General features: G+C 42.4%; 1 protein-coding gene across 1 annotated transcript in view; it reads left to right on the forward strand.

Moving 5' to 3' along the window:
- Positions 1 to 283: 283 nt before the first annotated feature.
- GNAT3 (G protein subunit alpha transducin 3) overlaps positions 284 to 20,025 on the forward strand; it is a 38,920-nt gene continuing 19,178 nt past the window's right edge. The window contains exons 1-2 of the mRNA XM_065397526.1: positions 284 to 401; positions 12,684 to 12,726. Of these exons, the coding sequence (XP_065253598.1) occupies positions 284 to 401; positions 12,684 to 12,726 (161 nt within the window). The remainder of the gene's footprint in view (positions 402 to 12,683; positions 12,727 to 20,025) is intronic.

Below are 20,025 nucleotides of genomic sequence, written 5' to 3' on the forward strand. Positions count from 1 at the left end.
ATTCTCCATAGCTATAATAGCTGAGTAGGACATTTTCATTTTTTTGACATCATAACACAGTAATTCCATGTCCCTATGTAAATCCCTGTTTGTGCCATCTCTGAATCATGTGATGGATCAAAAGCAGCTGCTTAGTCTGAAGGCAATCTCTAGATAAGAGGCTGAATTGGAATTTTAGACTTCCTTATAACGTTGCTGTTGCATTGCCTGTTTGAACAAAAGCAGCTCTTCTAATTAGAAGTAAACTAGCTAGGACAATAAACTGATTCTGTAACACCACACCATGGGTAGTGGAGTCAGTTCAGAGAGTAAGGAGTCTGCCAGAAAATCAAAGGAACTGGAAAAGAAACTCCAGGAAGATGCAGCGCGGGATGCCAGGACAGTCAAATTGCTCTTGTTGGGTAAATAAATAATAATAATCTATTATTCCTTCTATTAAAGTATGATTTTCACATTGAAACTAAATTTCAATACAGTGATTATCCAGCTTTTACAATTTTACTTTAAAGCAGACAATTATATAAAGTGACAAATACAAAAAAGTTTTGTGATTTTACAGTGATGCCTGGCACCTGCTTTATGTCATTAAATGAATGAGAGGGACAAGCAAGAGAAGACAAACAGGTTGAAAATGAATGTGGTCTTTTTACATTTAATCATTTTTAGATCATTTAAGTCCCTGGAATGAAAGAATTTGAGGAACAGAAATCACTTTTAGAATAATTAGTTAGAGTAATTGCTGTTGTCTTTTGTAATGTAGAATACAGAAAGTAAGAGGTAGCGGTACAATAAGGACTGTCTAAATGCCCTAGCAAATGGATTGAAAGAGGCAATTGATTAAACAAAAAATCGACAGATGCAACTGCCTAATGAAAATGTGTTGTTTTAAATTTGCAAAACTGTTGCAACTTGCTGTATACAGTAGAAACAGATGGTTTAGTGAAAATTTCTATATGTAAAAATGCTTCTGTGTACAATCTGTTTTAGAATGTTTAGCAGATTATGTGAAATTAATGCAGATGGATTTTGCTATATACCATTTCTCCTAATACAAACTGTGAACTAGGGAATGCTTGCTAACAGGCAGCATAAGCAATACCACAGTATTAGTTCTATACATGAGAAAGTTTGGAATTTTATCAGACATCCATCAGTATGCTATGTACTTCTATAGATTTTATGAATAGTCTTATAGTGTGATATTTGGCGTAACAATATAAATGAAGTTGATCAGATGAATAGGACTTACAATAACTGTGTTTACGAAATGCTTACAAAAGCTTTTAAATTGTAGTTTATTCATACCAGATCCTCAGCTAACGTAAATCAGCATAGATCCATTGACTTTAGTTTTAAACCAGACTTCAGTTTGCACCAGCTGAAGATTTAACCCTCATTATTTAAATAAATTATGGGATAAATATAACACCGTAGATATCTCAAGCAATAGTGAAAAGGTACCAGTTTCGTAAATATTTCTTGGTTACATCATATTAGGGTTATGATGTAATTTGTAAGAGGGAATAGTTGTAAATATATTCAGAGATGTTTAGTTGCATATCACACTGGCAAATACTCTATATATGAAGTTTTCCCTGGAAAATTAACAAATCAGTAATGTTAAAGGGCTATATCTTTGCAATCTACTGATGAAAAGTGCTACATCAGATATAGGTATTTATTATTTATTATTATTATTGTTGTTGTTGTTTGTTGTTTAAAAGCCAGAGCTGTATGTGGCCATACCGAATCATGAGAAACAGTGTTCCTTGAATATTCTGAATACAGGTTAAAAAGCTTTTTCAACCCGATGGTGAATATGGAGGTCATCTGTGCCACAGTAAGACAAATTACTGTCCTCTCAGAGACAAACTAAAGTTGGTCAAAATGTGGGGAAGAAGGAATCTTTAAAAAAAATGAAATTCTAAATGTTGATAAAGATTTTAGTCAAAATTTAAAAAAAATTGACCAGCTCTAGAAAAAAAAATCCTATTGTAGCCCAAAACAGTAGATAGATAGATAGATAGATAGATAGATAGATAGATAGATAGATAGATAGATAGATAGATATTGGTAGGAAATATTAGAATTACCACACTGGATCAGACCCATGGTAACTCTAGTCCATTATCCTGACTCTGACTCTGTCCAGCACCAGTTCCTGCAAAGTAAGGTGTGGAAAAACCCACAGAAGGCAATTATGGGATAACCTGCTACCAGGAAAATTTTCTTCCCAAATCCCCATTATTTAGCTGTTGCATTATACTGTGAGCATGAGCAGTTTTATCCCTTCCAAAATGCTTCTTTTTCAGTATTTATTATTATAACTCTGCATATGCTTCGCCGGATAAGAGTTTACTACCGTGTTGAACCCCATTAGGGTGACCAGATGAGAGGAAGAAAATATCGGGCCAAATGGGGGGGAGGAGGGGGCCGCCGGCGGAGCAAAAAAAAAAAAGCTGAGTGCTGCCGGCGGAGCAAAAAAACAACAACAACAGTGCTGCCAGCGCCAGCGGAGCGAAATATCGGGACAAATTGCGTCCCGACCAAAAATCGGTCGGGACGCGGAACAAACACCTAAATATTGGGACGGTACCGATTTTATCTTTATCTTGGTCACCCTAAACCCCATTAAGATCTTGGCCTAAATGATATCCTGTGGCAATGAGTTCCATGGCCTACCTGCATGTGATATGAAAAAGTGTGTCTTTTATCATTTTAAATTAGCCACCTTTCAATGTCATTCACTGTCCTCTTGTTCTTGTCTGAAGAGGCAGGGTGAGTAGCCTGATCTACCTTCTCAAAACCGTTCATTATGTTTAAGCCCTTTGGTTCTCAGTTTAAACCGATTTTTACTGAAAATTTCCCAGGTTTTACAAAAAGTATTATTCCATTTTTTCAGATTTTCACCCTACTTTTGTATCATTCAAACATACAAAAATAACTTGTTTTATTAGGAAAATACAATACATTGCATGAGATATCTCTATTAGGATAATACATTAGTCTGTGTGCATATGCAAAGCTGCCTGTTGAAGTAAGGCTATGTATTGAAGATACACACAATAAACAAACAGGCATGCATACAAGCTCTGAAATGCATGCGCATCTGAACATACTGATGAATCTCACGCCCACCACATACACATTTCAAGCTGTTAACAGATAACAATTTAAAGATTTGATGCACTAAAATGGGAAGAAAACAAAAATCTGTATCAGAATACGTTTCAGAACACAAGGAAGTATTCGAAAGTTTAAAAAAAAAAACAGGAGAAAAGGATGAAGTTGAGTGTATGCGATGCAAATGGTGTGGCCCAATTATTAAATGTAAATATTTATAGGCTAATAGTTCTAAGTTTACAGCAGTAAACTGTTTATTAAAATGAAAAGTTTTATTTGGGGATGAGAGATATATTGTTTTCTTAAACTCAGAGTTGGCATTGTGTTTTGAGTTCCGTTTTCATTCTGCAGCAAACCACATTGATGAACGGAATTCAAAGCATTAATCTACTGAATACTTTTTTCCCCATCTTTCGGTCCACCAAAATAAACCCCAATATTTTTCACCTGTTTTTGTTGTTGGAGTAATAAAGACTGATAAATTCCCAAGAAAAATTAAATAAAATAAAAACTGAAAACAAAGGGTCCTAATTATGTTGTACATTTCAATCACATCCCCTTTTATTCACCTTCTCCCTAATGGAAAAATCTCAATCTTTTCAATGGGAAATACGTTTTCCCTTCTGGAATCCTTGAGATGGACAAGGAGGAGACAGCTATCTGCTAAAGAGCAAGTGAAAGGAAAAGATTTTCTGGGTTTAGCAGATCCTACTTACAGGGTCTTTAAAAAAAAAAAATAGAGCCACTAAGCTGTATTTGGCCTGCCCCAGAGGGAACCACAGTGCCTCCCTGAGCTCCTTGTGCAGGTGCAGCATGCGCCCCCTTCCATGATTAACCAGCAGTACTTGCCAGACTAGCTCTGGGCCCAGTTCACAGAATTTGGATCTAGCTCCAAAGCTGGAATTTCTCCAAAGCTTAGGTTGCTAAGGTCTGGGCTTTTGGTCCATACCCATCTCTGAGTAAGAGCATGGACCTGATTCTCCTTTCACTTTACATTAGGGTAAATCAAGAGTAACTGCACTGAAGTCAATGGAGTTACACCAGTGAAAATCCATTTTCAGATCAGAATCAGGGCCCCTAGTGCGGGGATGGGGAAATGTACAGATGATGTCAGTGCTCTGAGCATGGGTCAGCTATTTTTTTGTGCAGAAGGTGTTGTTTATTACCTTTACATCATCAAGACTCCAATTATTAAATAATTTCATTGTAATTGTACTGAGCATCATAGAGAAGGACTTTCAGGTAGACAGATTTTTACCCATTCAGACCATAGATTGCCACTGTATTATGGACCTGATATCACCATTGTTTTTTTAGGGATAGACAGATCGCAAATTAGAAGAGTCTTGAGAGTGACCATCATGCCTTTATGATTAAAACAATGTAATAGCGTGTACTGTTTCCTGTGGTATTTCTACCAAGAGGAGGATTTAATACTTAGGCTAATCTCTCTGGAGTTTACAGCTTTCAAGTGGTCACATTACAAATAGGAACCCACCTACAAAAATGAAGAGACCATTATTTAATTCAATTTCCATTATTTGTTCAAGGAGTTTAGCATGGAGATGCTGATTGTTGCTCTTGGAACAGGAATTGGGTTGCACAGAACCATAGGTTTCAGATTCACATAAGTCTCACAGTGGATGCAAAGATGAAAAGCCTTTGTGATTCTATCTCCTCCCCCTGGAAAAATACCCCACCCCCCACCTTCCATCCAGATCTGCACATAATTCACATTTGATTTTTGAGTTAGGAACAAACCCCAAGCAAACAATAAGGTCTCCTTGAGACCATTTGAAAACTTAGTTAAGTGCCAGCCTTTGATTTGGTACATTTCATTTAGTCTGTATATTTCACAGAATGGAGACCTGCTACTTTATTGCCCTGCCAAGTTCAGTGGAGACCCATGACACTGCATCAATAATCAATAATAATCACAGCACTCCCATGGGATTGGGCCCCACTGGTAATCTAGGTGGTAAACACATTGTTTGAGAATACTGCTTCAGGACTGCTGAGACTTTGTCCTTTGCTAGGGCTCCAAGCAGCATCAGGACTTAGGCAGCTTTGTGCATGCCGACCAGAGGAACGTTAAGTGCCTGAGCCCCCTTAGCATCTACAGGGTTTGGTGGCTGCTGAATGGTGGTTTTTAGAATATCAGTGGTCTTTAAATGTCAGATTTAGGTGCCTTGAAAAGCAGTTAGGTCCAAGGCCAGGTCTACACTTAAAATGCTGCAGTTACACCACTGTAGCGCTTATGTGAAAATGCTCCTACGCTCATTGCAGAGAGCTCTCCCATTGGCATACTTAATCCAGCTCCCTGAGCGGCAGTAGCCATGTCAACGGGAGAAGCTGGCCCATCAACATAGTGCTGTCAACATGGCGGTTAAGGTCAGTGTAACTACGTTGCTCAAGGGTGTGGATTTTTCCTGACATAGGTCTGTGGACCTGGCCTAAGTACCTTTGTGAACCTGTCCTTAAGTCACTTTCAAAAGTGAGACTTGGGGCTTGTCTACACAGGACCACAGTCTGGACTACGGGGGAGGGGAGGGATGGGGGTGAATTGTAAAGTGCTGCGCTCTAACTGCCTCTCGTAGACCCTGCAGGCACTAACTAAAAGGCACCTAGTTTGTGTTGATGTAGACCAAAACAGGACTGTGTTAATGTGAACTAGGTACCTTTTAGTTCTCATCAGCAAATACATTAGAGCCTAGGGTTGCCAATCCTCCTGGATGGGCCAGGAGTCTCCCAGAATTGGCCTCAATCTCCTGGTGCCTATTGAAACCAATCCGGGAGATTTTAATAGGCTGCTAAAAGTCTGGTTGGCAGCGCAGTGGGGCTAAGGCAGGCTCCCTACCTGCCCTGGCTCTGCCTGGCTCCTGGAAGCGACCCGGGGCAGTGCCTGTAGGGAGGGGCAGCATGCGGAGCCTCCTGGTGGCACCTGAGCCTAGGAGCCAGATATGTCGGTTGCTTCCCAGAGCCGCCCAAGGTAAGCACCACCCGGAGCCCACATCCCTCAACCCCCTCCCACACCCCAACCCCCTGCCCCAGCCCTGAGCCCCCCCACACACCCAAACTCCCTCCCAGAGCCTGCACCCCACACTCCCTCCTGCACCCCAACCCCTTGCCCCAGGCTCAACCCAGAGTCCCCTCCTACACTCGCAACCCCCTCTGCCCCACCCCCAGCCCAGAGCCCATACCCCCTCCTGTGCCCCAACCCCCTTCTCCAGCGCAGTGAAAGTGAGTGAGGATGGGGGAGAGCGAGCGATGGAGGGAAGGGGGATGGAGTGAGTGGGGGGTGTGGCCTCGTAGAAGGGGCATGGCAGGGGCGTGGCCTCGAGGTAGGGGCAGGGGAAGGGTGTTTGGGTTTGTGCAATTAGTTGGCAACCCTATAGAGCGCTCTACAATTCACCCCTCTCCCCATTGTCCGGACTATGGTGGCATCAGTCAGTTAGAAGTAGTGAAAATCTTTATAAACATATTAGCTGGTTGTGGCCCTCACCTAGGTTTAACCATAGCCAGCTAGCACACTTTTAAACCCTATTATCATTGTCTATACTAGGTGCTAAGAGGTGTAAGACAATGTGTTAACTAAAATGTGCTATTTAATATTGTTGTCTAACACGGCTCATTTATCCCAGTGTAGACAAAGCCCAGCTTACTCCATATGCCCATCCCAATCCTTACTGCTCCTTTCACCTCCTGTTTCTCACACATGAGTTCATGACGTCCTTCATGCTGCCCTCTATCCTTTCCCCCAACATACACCAAGAACATTTCACTTGTCTATAAATAGCATAGCTCAGCCAGATTCACTTAGCCTAAATGCCCCCCCACCTGCTTCAACAGAAGGGAGACAGTCTCAGCACTCATTGACCAGCTGGGGGGGAAAGGTGCTGAATGGCCAGTATTCCCCAGCTCCCTGGATTTAACCTGGAGTGGGGGCCATGTGGAGCCTCTTATCCACCTCGAGCTAGGAATGGAAACCCCATCTGACAAATGCTGTGGGCCTAGCTGATCACCCATATGAGGGTCAGGAAGGATTTTTTCTCCCCTGGTCCAATTGGCAGAGGATCAGGGAGCATTTTGCCTTCCCTGAAGCACCTTCAAGCCACAGTGGGTTAAGTAGGAACAGGCGTAGTATCTAACTGAGGTACTGGGATTGAGTTGTTTATTGGGCACAACTTGTGGCCAGTTTCCAGTGTGGTTAAAACAATCAAATGAACAATTCACAAAGGTAAAAGATCTGGGATCTGGTGATTGGCCTTGGGTTTTTGGGATAGGGTGAGACCATGTGGCCTTATGGCTCTTGTGGACTGAGGTCCCCACCCTTCAGCACCCTCTGTCCCCCTTGCAGGGAGGAAGGTGCTAGGACTCAGAGAGAGCTGAGTCCTGGGGGGTTGGCTGAGGAAAGCCTACCCCACATTATGGATTATATGGTAAAGAGCCTTGTAGCTGCCACAGTGGAACAAATTAAATGCCTGGTATAGAAGAGTATGGGTGATGGGCAGGTAGCGCCCCTCCCCTGTGCTAAAATGTAATAAAAGTTGCAGCTTGCTCCTTAATGCCATGCATGGGCCTGTCCTCATTTCACCGCTGGTCCGCATCAATCCAGTTGCATTTTTGAACTTGTAGTCATTCATAATCCGTTGAAAAATTTCCTTCCAACTTTCCTTCAAGTCGTCATTCATTCCTAATCCCTATCCTCTCTTCCTATCACACGGTTCTGTCTGAGTTTGGGGCTGGTTCGCAATGTCAGATGCTGTCTGGCCCCACCTGCTTTGTTAACATCCACTCAATGTGCAGTGGCAGTCAAAAAAGCAAAGAGAATGCTGGGAATAATTAAGAAAGGGATAGATAACAGGACAGAAAATGTCATATTGCCTCTATATAAATCCATGGTATGCCCACATCTTGAATAGCTATATTAGAATTGGAAAAGGTTCAGAAAAGGCAACAAAAATGATTAGGGATATGAAACGGCTTCCGTATGAGGAGAGATTAATAAGACTGGGACTTTTCAGCTTGGAAAAGAGACGGCTAAGAGGAGATATGATTGAGGTTTATAAAATCATGATTGGTATAGAGAAAGTAGATAAGGAAGTGTTGTTTACTACTTCTCATAACACAAGAACTAGAGTTCACCAAATGAAATTAATAGGCAGCAGGTTTAAAACAAATAAAAGGAAGTATTTCTTCACACAATGCACAGTCAACCTGTGGAACTCCTTGCCAGAGGATGTTGTGAAGGCCAAGACCATAACAGGGTTCAAAATAGAACTAGATAAATTCATGGAGGATAGGTCCATCGATGGCTATTAGCCAGGATGGGCAGGAATGGTGTCCCTAGCCTCTGTTTGCCAGAAGCTGGGAATGAGCGACAGGGGATGGATCACTTGATGATTACCTGTTCTGTTCATTCCCTCTGGGGCACTTGGCACCGGCCACTTTCGGAAGACAGGATACTGGGATAGATGGACCCTTGGTCTGACCCATTAGGGCCATTCTTATGTTCTGACATTACTCTTTAAAATGACCACCGGGCCACATTCATCCCTGGTGGAACTAACTCTGTGAAGATTAGTGGACTTAACACTTACAGCAATTCTCTATCCTAGGTCTTTAAGAAACAAGTTTTATGTTTAGCCATTTATACTTGTCTGAGCATAAATGAAGAGTGTATTTCAGATAGTTAGAAATGGTTTGTTATAGGTTTAAAAGCTTCATAGGTTTAGTTTAAAGAAGCACCCAAGAATTAGTATGTGCAGACTTTATCCCTCTAACTCAAACATCTTGAGTCTTGGCTCTAAATATCACAAGAACAGGCTTTCTAGAAACACTTCCATCATTGTATTTCACATTCCACATTAACAAACTAACAAATAGTCTGGTGGGAAAGAGTTCTTTCTGTTGTTCCTGAATAGTTATACAGAAGTTGCCATAAAAACATCATTTACCCATAGAGAGACTGACGCCTAGGTAGTTATGCAACTATTATCATGTTGTATTGCATCTTTACCTTTCCTGGGGCCTGGAGTCTGCAGAGGTAGCTGGTGTTTTATGAGCATAAGTGAAGCAGCATGTTGCAAAGAAGATGCACACTGCTGTCACTCACACACGGGCTTCATTTTTGCATTCTCGTTTTATAGTTTTTTTTCCCTTTAATCTAAAATAACAGTGAATGAAACTGAATGTGACTGACCTTCCTGCATGGAAAAATTTAACAGAATATACCTCAGTCTTCATCTGTTACTCCAAGTAGGAGATAACTGAAATAGTTGGAAGGGTGCAGTGTTGTCTACTGGCTAGAGCACTGGACGGGCACTGATGGGACCTGGGGTCCATTCCCAGCTCTTCAGCAGGCCTGCTGGGTACATTTCGTCACCTCTCAGTGCCTCAGCTTCCCCATCTGTAAAATGGGGATTAAGATACCGATCTGCTTTGTAAAGCACGTTGAGATCTATGGATGAAAAGCACTAGATAATACTTAATAAATAAGCATTATCGGATTCACTTTGTAATAGCTCCCACTGTACATAACTCCGGTTGTTCAGTGTTATGAGTAGAGGTCTGGGAACTCCTTGCTTCTTCTTCTGACTCTATCCCAGACATAAGTGATACATATAAAGTAGGATTGTCACTAGCCCTAATCCTCAGAGCAGAACAGGAGGGAGCCAAGGCCCCCAAACCCGTATGCAACCATTTAAGAGCTATTGTGACTTTGGGTCCTCAGCTCAGTTGCTGCTGTTCCCTGTGAAGGAGGGGTGGAATGCAGATACAGTCATGGCTCTCTGCCCCTGGCCCCTTGAATGCTCTGGCGGGAGGAGCAGGCTGAACATGAGGAAAGAAGAAAGGAAAGATTCAGGGCTGCACTAAATTCTTACTATTACACTCCCTTGGGAGCAAGAGCTCCTCCTGAGGCAGTATAGCTAAGAGTGGTCCCATACTCAAGACTGAGCCTAAAAGTTCTATGTAGCCTATGATTAAAGTATTCCTGAGAGATTAATTAAGAGTATAAGCAAAGGAGAAGAGCTGCACCCATTGGATTTGAATCCCAGCTCCTTCTATAATTTAACATTGTCTTTCAGTCACTGAACAGGGACTCATTTGTGTATTATTTTCACTAACATTGTTCAATGCCCCAGGCTTGCATGAATGTCTTAAGAAGAAGAGCTCGGTATAGCTTGAAAGCTTGTCTCCCTCAGCAACAAAAGTTGGTCCAGTAAAAGATATTACCTCACCCCCCTTGTCTCTCTAATAGCCTGCCAACACTGCTACAACAACACTGCATAAGACCTCTCTGTCACATAGTGAAACTGTGGTAAGCATTGCACAATTGGCCGGGTGGGCTGTGGTTTGCTCAGTTCCTTAAATGGGTATTGAGAAGATACTGACTGCTGACCTATACCAAATTTGCAAGTTCCAGATGCAAAACCAATTGTTGACATGATCATAATTAATCACAAAGAATGGCAGATGGCTGCATCAGCCAACTTAGCATAATCATGGTATTTTTCACCAGTGCTTTCTGCCACTCATATCATGGGTTTCAGAAGAATGTTTTGCATATGTTTTGCTGGTTTTTGTGACTCGTTTGCTGACATTTAAATGTTGTGAACTTTAAAAAAATCTGTTTAGAAAATACTTGTTATCAACTCATTCCCTTCAGCCAATGAACATTCAGTTGGAATAGCAATGGCCTGATTCTCCACTGGGTGTAGCCATTTACACCTGCGCCAAAGGAGGGTAAATCAAAAGTATTTTGCACTCGTGCTGTAACTGACAAAGAGCAGGGCAATGGAAAATCATGTTCATAGAATCATAGAATATCAGGGTTGGAAGGGACCTCAGGAGGTCATCTTGTCCAACCCCCTGCTCAAAGCAGGACCAATTCCCAACTAAATCATCTCAGCCAGGGCTTTGTCAAGCCGGGCCTTAAAAACCTCCAAGGAAGGAGATTCCACCACCTCCCTAGGTAACGCATTCCAGTGCTTCACCACCCTCCTAGTGAAATAGTGTTTCCTAATATCCAACCTAGACCTCCCCCACTGCAACTTGAGACCATTGCTCCTTGTTCTGTCATCTGCTACCACTGAGAACAGCCTATCTCCATCCTCTTTGGAACCCCCCTTCAGGTAGTTGAAAGCAGCTATCAAATCCCCCCTCACTCTTCTCTTCTGGAGACTAAACAATCCCAGTTCCCTCAGCCTCTCCTCATAAGTCATGTGCTCCAGACCCCTAATCATTTTTGTTGCCCTCCGCTGGACTTTTTCCAATTTTTCCACATCCTTCTTGTAGTGTGGGGCCCAAAACTGGACACAATACTCCAGATGAGGCCTCACCAATGTCGAATAAAGGGGAACGATCACGTCCCTCGATCTGCTGGCAATGCCCCTACTTATACAGCCCAAAATGCCGTTAGCCTTCTTGGCAACAAGAGCACACTGTTGACTCATATCCAGCTTCTCGTCCACTGTGACCCCTAGGTCGTTTTCTGCAGAACTGCTACCTAGCCATTCGGTCCCTAGTCTGTAGCAGTGCATAGGATTCTTCCGTCCTAAGTGCAGGACTCTACACTTGTCCTTGTTGAACCTCATCAGGTTTTTTTTGGCCCAATCCTCTAATTTGTTCCTTGAATTCCTGGCATTTAGCCCCCAAATTATGCCCCCATTTGTACTATTGAAACATTAGGGCCTAAGACCTAGATGTGGGAAGTAAGTTACTCACCTGAGCTGCTAACATTGTTACTCCCCAATCTGTGCTCTGACAACATCTCAGGTGAGTAAGTGCAGCTACACTTGCTTTGCAGCAGGGGGAGATCATTTTGTGATTGTTAGCCATTTTGCACCTGAGTAGGAGGGCCAGGTTCAAGTAAATAAGGCTACCCACTCCCAAATCTTGATCTCAGTTCTACAACTGACTTTATGGAGGCAGACACAGGCCCCACCTCAGTGAAGTCAATGAGGTTCTGCAGATACAGAGTTCTTCCTAAACTGAGCAAGCTTGGTTGGGGTCCTACTTTACACACACACTCACTCTCCCTTCTACATGAGAGTCCAAGGTTACGATGCATAGAGAGTGGAGTTATATCTGCAACAAGGGGTTTGCACCCATGATGCTTCTAAGTATAGATAAATGTAACCTTTCCACACTCCCTTCCCCACCATGCAAGGTAATGCAGGATCAAAGGCCTTTTGTTCAAAGGCCTTTTGTTCACTAAGCTGAGCTCTCATATGCTTCAAGTGCCCAGTGGATGCTGACAGAACATAAGTTTGGCCCATTTTCTTTTCTTTTTGTTTCCAAAATCTATATTCTTTTAATTACGTCAGTGTTCTTTTAGCTTTTACAAATGATATTTCTATTAGGATTTCAGTGCAAAATACGCCTTGATTTAAAATGAAAGAGGATTCTACGAGATAAAATGATGCCTCTGAAGACAGTATGTGTCTCTCCCCTTCCCAGTTTTTGTCCATGGAAATTATGGAATTTGCAAGATTATTTTAATGCCTATTAGAGTTATTCGTGTATCAGTAACATTTTTGAATATTCCTTTTCTGCAGGTGCTGGAGAATCAGGAAAGAGCACTATTGTGAAACAAATGAAGTAGGTATATGAATATTAATTTCAGTTATAAAATTTGAATATTTGCAGTATGTATAGCAAATGTCTTAGCTATCAGTAATTTTATTTTCAAATAAAATGCAAAAACAAAAAAAATTAAAATCAACTTCCAATTCGAAATACAAAATGATTGGAGATACATATCTGATTTTCTAATCAAATATATTTGGAAAAACTTGCACTGCTCCAACTACTACTGAATTCAAGCAGTCTTTCCATTAGCTTCCACAGGAATTGCATCAAGTCATGAGTAAGGCTGCGTGTCTGTCATGGAGGTCACGGAAGTCACGGATTCTGTGACTTTCCATAACCTCTGTGATTTCTGCAGCGGCCGCTGCTGGGGCAGTCCCGGGCCACCACGTCCCCAGCAGCAACAGTAGTTTGGGTGTGGGAGGGGCTCAGGGCTGGGGGTTGGTGTGCGGAGCAGTGCTTACCTCGGGGTGGGGGGTGGAAGCTCCCTGGAAGCAGCCAGCATGTCCCTGCAGTTCCTAGACGGAGAGGCCAGGGGGCTCTGCACGCTGCCCCTGCCTGCAGGCACTGCCTCCGCAGCGCCCATTGGCTGCGTTTCCCAGCCAATGGGTGCTGCGGAGCCAGAGCTAGTGGCAGGGGCAGTGTGCGAAGCCTCCCTGGCTTTCCCTCCCCCTAGGAGCTGCACGGACATGCCAGCCGCTTCCAGGGAGCTGCGCGGAGCCAGGTAGGGAGCCTGCCAGTCCTGCCAACCCCTCTCCCGCCAGCAACAGTGGAGGTCCTGGGCCACGTGTCACTGCCCACCCTCCCACACAAACAGCACCAGCGGTGGTCTCAGGCTGCCCTGCCCAGCAACTGCGGTGCCCCCCCCCCCCGGGGCTGCCCCCCAGAACCCATGGCCCCCCCAGGCCAAGTTTTAATTAGGAGCATATAGTAGAAGTCATGGACAGGTCACAGGCTGTGAATTTTTGTTTACTGCCTGTGACCTGTCCATGACTTTTACTAAATATACCCATGACTAAAACGTAGCCTTAGCCATGAGTATTAGATCAGGGAGTATAACTGAACTCATAAATCTATGCTTTGCTTCTCATAGTGTCAATCGCTGTTGATCTTCACAGAATTACTCTAATTCCTGTCTATAGCTATCTCCCTAGTGAAGGCAAAGATTGTGTCTGACTCTTGTGCCCTGTGCAGAGTGGGAGGTGCAAGCAGACCCCATTACACACTTTGCACCAAGTCTAGGGACAAGTGCAGGGAGTGATGTCTTTGTGCACCCAAGGATGCAAACCTCTCGAAAGGGCAAGGGAAGAAGTTGGGATGATGGCCCTACCCCACTTGCAGGCATCCATGGTCCCAGCTGGACATGCTGGGAAGTGCAGGTGGGATCATCCAAAGGGCAATATCCCTTCACAGACTCTCATTGGGGATTTTGATTGTGCCATTACTTCAGATAAACCTAGTGCAGTAACTGTTCACTCAACAAGGGCCTGGTCCCGCTTCCATTGAAGTCAATGACAGTATTTCCATTGATTTCAAAGGGAGCTGGACTAGGCACTTCATCGTGGACTATTTTTTATATTTATAGCTAGGCTGTTCACATTCCTTTACATGTATCTAAGCAGGCCAATTTTTCCAAAGGTAGCTAAAGTAGTAGTTTAAAGAGATAACTCAACTGTGCCAAGCAAGTGGCAACATAAGTCCTACTTAAATGTGCAGCCCATGTCCTCCTTTACATTTACAAGCTCGTAAAATTGTATTGTTTAATCGGGGCTTATTTTTCCAGGTGAATTTGTGAATTATTGCCTAAAATTGCTTTTTATAGTCATCTGACAAATAAAGAGGGTGATCACAAAATTCCAGAGCCATAACCATTGTAATTATTTGAGCATGCTGCCACATTACTAGTATCAATCTGTTCCAATGTAAACATTTTTAAGGAGAGCATTTTTAATAGAGGGGACACTTTATCTCTTATTTACATTTTTCTGGTTAATTGACATCCTTATTGACCCATTTAAAGAGTAATTTGGACAATGTTGGGCACAGGGATAAATACCATAAATACCATTTTTTTACTTTTTTTTCCCTTTGGTTTTGCAGCAGGACAATTTTAATAACATCACCATAGCTTTCACCAAATGTTTTTGCCAACTTTTATGTTTCACATAAGATCATGTATTTTTTATTTCCTTCATTTTAAGTCTGATTGAGCAGCACATCCATACTCTGCAAAGTGCTTTATAATGTACGTAACTCCCACTGGAGTTGTGCTGAAGTGTTTTTCTGAATAGGGCTAAACTTAAGCTTGTTCTGCTGAATTGGGAACTGTGAGAAATCTGATGGCTAATTTACTTGATGGCATTAGAGAGAGGTAAACCTGAAAAGCTCTATGTCATTTTTAAAGCTCCATGTCTATAAGATTTAGAGCTGGTGGAAAATGTTGTTTTTTTTCCATAGAAAATTATTACAAAAATTGTTTTCATTTTTGTTAACAAATTCCATGGAAAAGTTTGACTTTTTGGTGAAACATCAAAACCAAAATATTTCAATATTCAACGGTTTGATTGTCAGGTGTTAGTTTTTTCAAAAAAATGTCAAAATTTTCCATGGAAGCAGACACTGTTTCTAAAAAAAATTGTTTTGTTGAAAACTTTCCTGTCAGAAAACAGTTTTGACAGAAAATGACTAGCCCTAATGAGGGCATCCTAATACTACTAATATGATTTTTAATGAATACATTACAATACTATACTTTCTATTATTCATCATGACAGAGATATCTGTAGACCTGATCCAAACCCCACTGAAGTCTGAATTATTCCATTGACTTCTGTACGCTTTGGATAACATCCTTTGAGACATAAAGGAGACTTACAGTGTCTTAACAGAGAAAAAGCTAATTTTCAGTTAGGATTGAGGAAGATAATTCTTCAGCTGTTAAAACTGTTCTTATCCTTCTGAGAATTTACAAGGTGATATTACTGGTTTTAAATTTTCTCTAAAGAAGGCTATGCTTTGAGAGTGCATTTGAAAATGTTTCCTTGCTTGTTAAAGTCATACATAAAGAGAATAGGGGACTGCTACTGACTAACTATTCCTCGAGGTGGGTAGCATGGATGCTGCCAGAGGACGTGAATATAAATATAAAAGCCTCAAGAGAAAACAAGTATTTTTCTTTTTGTAATTACAGTAGCTAGTGCTATTTTGAGGCCCTCTATTTTCTTCCTTTCTTTGTTGTTCAAATGCTTTTAAGGATAATAACAACATTTAAAATGACTGTTTGAGAATTGTAAGTGCATTTGCCTGTCTTCCCTTCAGATGTTCACAACCCCCCACCCTTCAAAACAGACAGTAAAAATGTGTTCTTTTAATCCCACAACTTCCACACAGACCTTACTGCATGCATTGCTAAGGGGCATGCAGAGTAAAACAGCCAACCTTAGATTTTGAATGTACTGTAGTTTATAGTTTCCTTATATTTCATGCCATTGTATGTACTAAAGTACCTGGTTTTTATAGATGGAGGGCTATAAAGGTCTCTTCACAAGTTCCAAAATATCTTGAAAACATATCGGAAATAGTTTTTTTTCTGTAATAAATAGCATATACAGAAAGTTTGATGGAATGGTACAATGTGAAGGTTTTTTGATACTCATTTGGATGACTTTCTCATGACCTGGTTTGCCACTCATGACCAACATGGACATTCCAAGCTCACCCCAATAAGTACTCCATGCGACTCCATACCACCATGTATCCTGTACATGGCTCATATGTTACATTCAACTGGCATTCATTTTGTCTTTCATTTTGAACATTTCTAGAGGTTGTAGAGGTGTTTCTCATTCTGGGGCCAAAGCCCACTGAAATCAATAGGAGTCTCTGAAGCCTTCCACAGTCTTCGAAGGGCTTTGAAATAGATCCAATATATATTCATTTTGAGAATGTCACTCAAACCACTAGGCACTTCCAAAATGGAAGGTAAGCTTTAAGCTATTTTGGAACTGTTTTAGAGAGGGGTTTTTGGTACCTCACTGTATGCAAAGTTGTATCTTTGCCTTTTCTTGTGTGATTCGGGTCAGAGATATGATAGGATTCATAGACATTCCATTCTAGTCTACTCTCAACTTGACCTCCTCATATACAACTTCATCCTTGGGGTTGAGTCCGCTGTCCGCAGTCTCCAACCCCGCCGAAATATCCATGGAGCTCTTGGTGGTGAAGGTGAGGTCACTGCAGAGGATGGTGACCAGCTCCTTATAGAAGCATCAAGTTTTCGGTGCAGCACCAGAGCAACCTACCTCAGCTCCTTTATCTTTACATGGCACTACTATGTGTCCCATTCTCAAGTATGCCATGAGAAATCTAACCATAGGTATAAAAGTCCCTACAGCTGGAGCGCAGCTGGGACGGCACAGCCTCCTCTCCCCACAGTACCAGCAGATCCAACAACTCAGGTGTGCTCCAAGCGGGAGAGCATTTGCTGCGTGGAGCCACCATTGTCATCTGGAAAGATGTGATGTGAGCTGTCCACGCCGAGCAAACAGGAAGTGGCATTTCAAAAATTCCCAGGTCTTTAAAGGATGAGGGGCGGATTCCTGTGTACTTGGGTGCAGGGCAGCAGAGTACTAACTGCTGACCAGAGCGGTCATGAAGAGCATTGTGGGACACCTCCTGGAGACAATTTACAGCAGGGATAGGTGTTGTATCCACCACGCAAGGTATTAACAAACTTTAACAGAACTTTATTTACAGTGGAAGTCTCTTTTCCAAGCTGTAGCTGCACACCCTGTAACTTTCCCAGCCTCCTCAACTCCTCCTCCCTCCTTCCTGTTTCCTGTCCTTTCAGACTCCCAACAGCCAGTGCTCCCAGTTCTAATAATCACATGCAGCATCTAAACACCACATTCCCTCCTCTCTTAAGAAACTTTCCAAATTAAAATAAACATTGTTGTTCTAACCACAGGAACAAATATGAAACAAGACACTATACTGTTGGCAGGAATATTACACTGAAAACACTGTAGATACTACATAACATAGTCTTTAGTCCAGGCAGGTGGTCATCTGAGTCTGACAGGCCGTCTCTCAAGCCCCGGTTCCAGTGCAATGTCTTGTTGTGTTGGTTCTACAGTGAAGTCATCCAATGCAGACTGGGTGTTGGCATTATCTCCTCTTGGTGCATAGGCAGGTGCAAGATAAGAAGCATTCCATACCCGCCCATCAGAAAGTCGATAGGTGTAAGGTCCCTTCTTCTCTATGATTTTAAGAGGAGCTGTGAATTTATGGTCCCCTTTGCGTAAGATTCCAGGTTTTCGTATTCTAACAAAGGAACCACACTCAAACTTTGGTTCCTTAGCACCCCGCCATTTGTCTGTGAAAGCCTTAGACTTTGCTTGGTTCTGTTCAACTGTCTTTCTCACATCATCCTTGTTTGGGGCATCAGGTCGTGCCTTTAACAATCCAGCAATGTTCAGTTTAGTAGTCATCCGTTTCCCATGAAGTAACTCTGCGGGTGATCTTTGCGTTGTGGCATGTCGTGTAGCCCGGTATGCTTCCAAGAAATCAGTAGTGAAGGGTATCCACAATCACCCTTCCAGTTTAGCTGTTTGCAAACTCTCTTTCAAACTTCTGTTAAACTGTTTGATTTCCCCATTGGCTTGAGGGTAATATAGGGATGACCTCCTGTGTAAAATGTTCCTCTCTGCTAGAAAAGTTTCAAATTGACTACCATTATCTGAAACCAGTTCTTTGGGGTTACCTTCCCAGCTAAAAACTGAAGAGAGGAACTTAATTACTGTAGCAGAAGAAATTTGCGATGTAAACGCTACCTCAGGCCATTTGCTGAAATAGTCTATTAAAGTGATGGCATAACGACAGTCAATTGGAGCAGTATCAAAGGGTCCTACAATGTCAATCGCCACTTTTTCCCATGCAGATTCAGGAAGAGGAACAGGCTGTAATGGAGGGGTACATGTCACTGCTGTCTTACCATGCATTTGGCAAGTGACACAGGATTTTATGAGTGCTTCAGTTTAAGAGTCCATCCCTGGCCACCAATACAGATCCCATAGTCGTTGTTTGGTTCTGACAATTCCTTGATGAGTATCGTGTGCCAGGTGTATGAGTTTTGACTGTAATTCTTCTGGCACAAGTAGCCGGTGTGTACCTCGTAGCACACAGCCATCGAGCAAAGAAAGTTCATCCCAAACTCTAAAATAAGGCAGCAAAACTGGGTCAAGGTTTTTAGGGTTACTGGGCCATCTCTTTGTCAGAAATTCCCGTAATTTTTGTTGAATTGGACACGCTGAACAAGCAGCTTGAAATTGTTCTCTTGTAACTGCAGTAAGAGTGCTTGTAATAAGCGCAACTACTACATCCTCATCCTCCGGTGGACCATATGGTGAAGGCAAAGGCAGGCGAGAAAGGCAATCAGCTACCACATTTTTGTTTCCAGGCTTATATTCCAGTTCATAATTGAAAGAAAGTAGTCTTGCAGACCATCTAGCAATACGATCTCCTGCTCTTCCCAGTCCTTTCGTGGTAAGCAACGTTGTCAAAGGGCTGTGGTCTGTGCGCAACTTGAACATGCGGCCCCACAGGTAAGTTCTCCATTTTTCAGTAGCCCAGACACAAGCAAGTGCTTCTTTTTCAACTGTAGAATATTTTCTGTCAGCATTACTTAGTGTCCTTGAAGCAAATGCAACAGTCCTCTCTGTGTTGTCCTCATGAAGTTGTGTGAGGACAGCCCCAAGTCCATAATCAAAAGCATCAGTAGTTACAATTGTGGGCAATGCGGGACTGAATAATGCAAGTACTGGACTATGTACAATCAAGTCTTTCACCCTTTCGAAACTAACTTGTGCATCCGTTGTCCACATTAAGGTTGAACTTCTCCGTAGTAATTCTCGTAACGGTTCAATGACAGAAGCATAATTGGGAATGAATTTTGCATACCGGGAGGTAAGACCCAAGAAGGAACGTAAGGTTTGCAAATCTGTTGGAGGAGGAGCATTTGAAATTCCCAGGATATGATCTGGATCAGGTTTTAGTCCAGCCTGTGAAATTGTATGCCCCAGAAAGGAGAGTTCAGTTTGTCTAAATTTGCTTGAGCTTGAGGCTTGCTTTGCTGATGCAGTTTAGTACAGACTGCAGGTTATTGTCATGCTCCTCAGTAGTATTTACAAACACAATAATATCATCCAAATAGCACTGAACTCCATGTTGATTCTTCAGAATCAATGACATCATTTTTTGAAAGGCACTTGGGGCTGATGCGAGACCGTATGGAACACGTTTAAAACGAAATAG

The sequence above is a fragment of the Emys orbicularis genome, chromosome 1 (assembly GCF_028017835.1).
Source record: "Emys orbicularis isolate rEmyOrb1 chromosome 1, rEmyOrb1.hap1, whole genome shotgun sequence".
Lineage (NCBI taxonomy): Eukaryota > Metazoa > Chordata > Testudines > Emydidae > Emys > Emys orbicularis.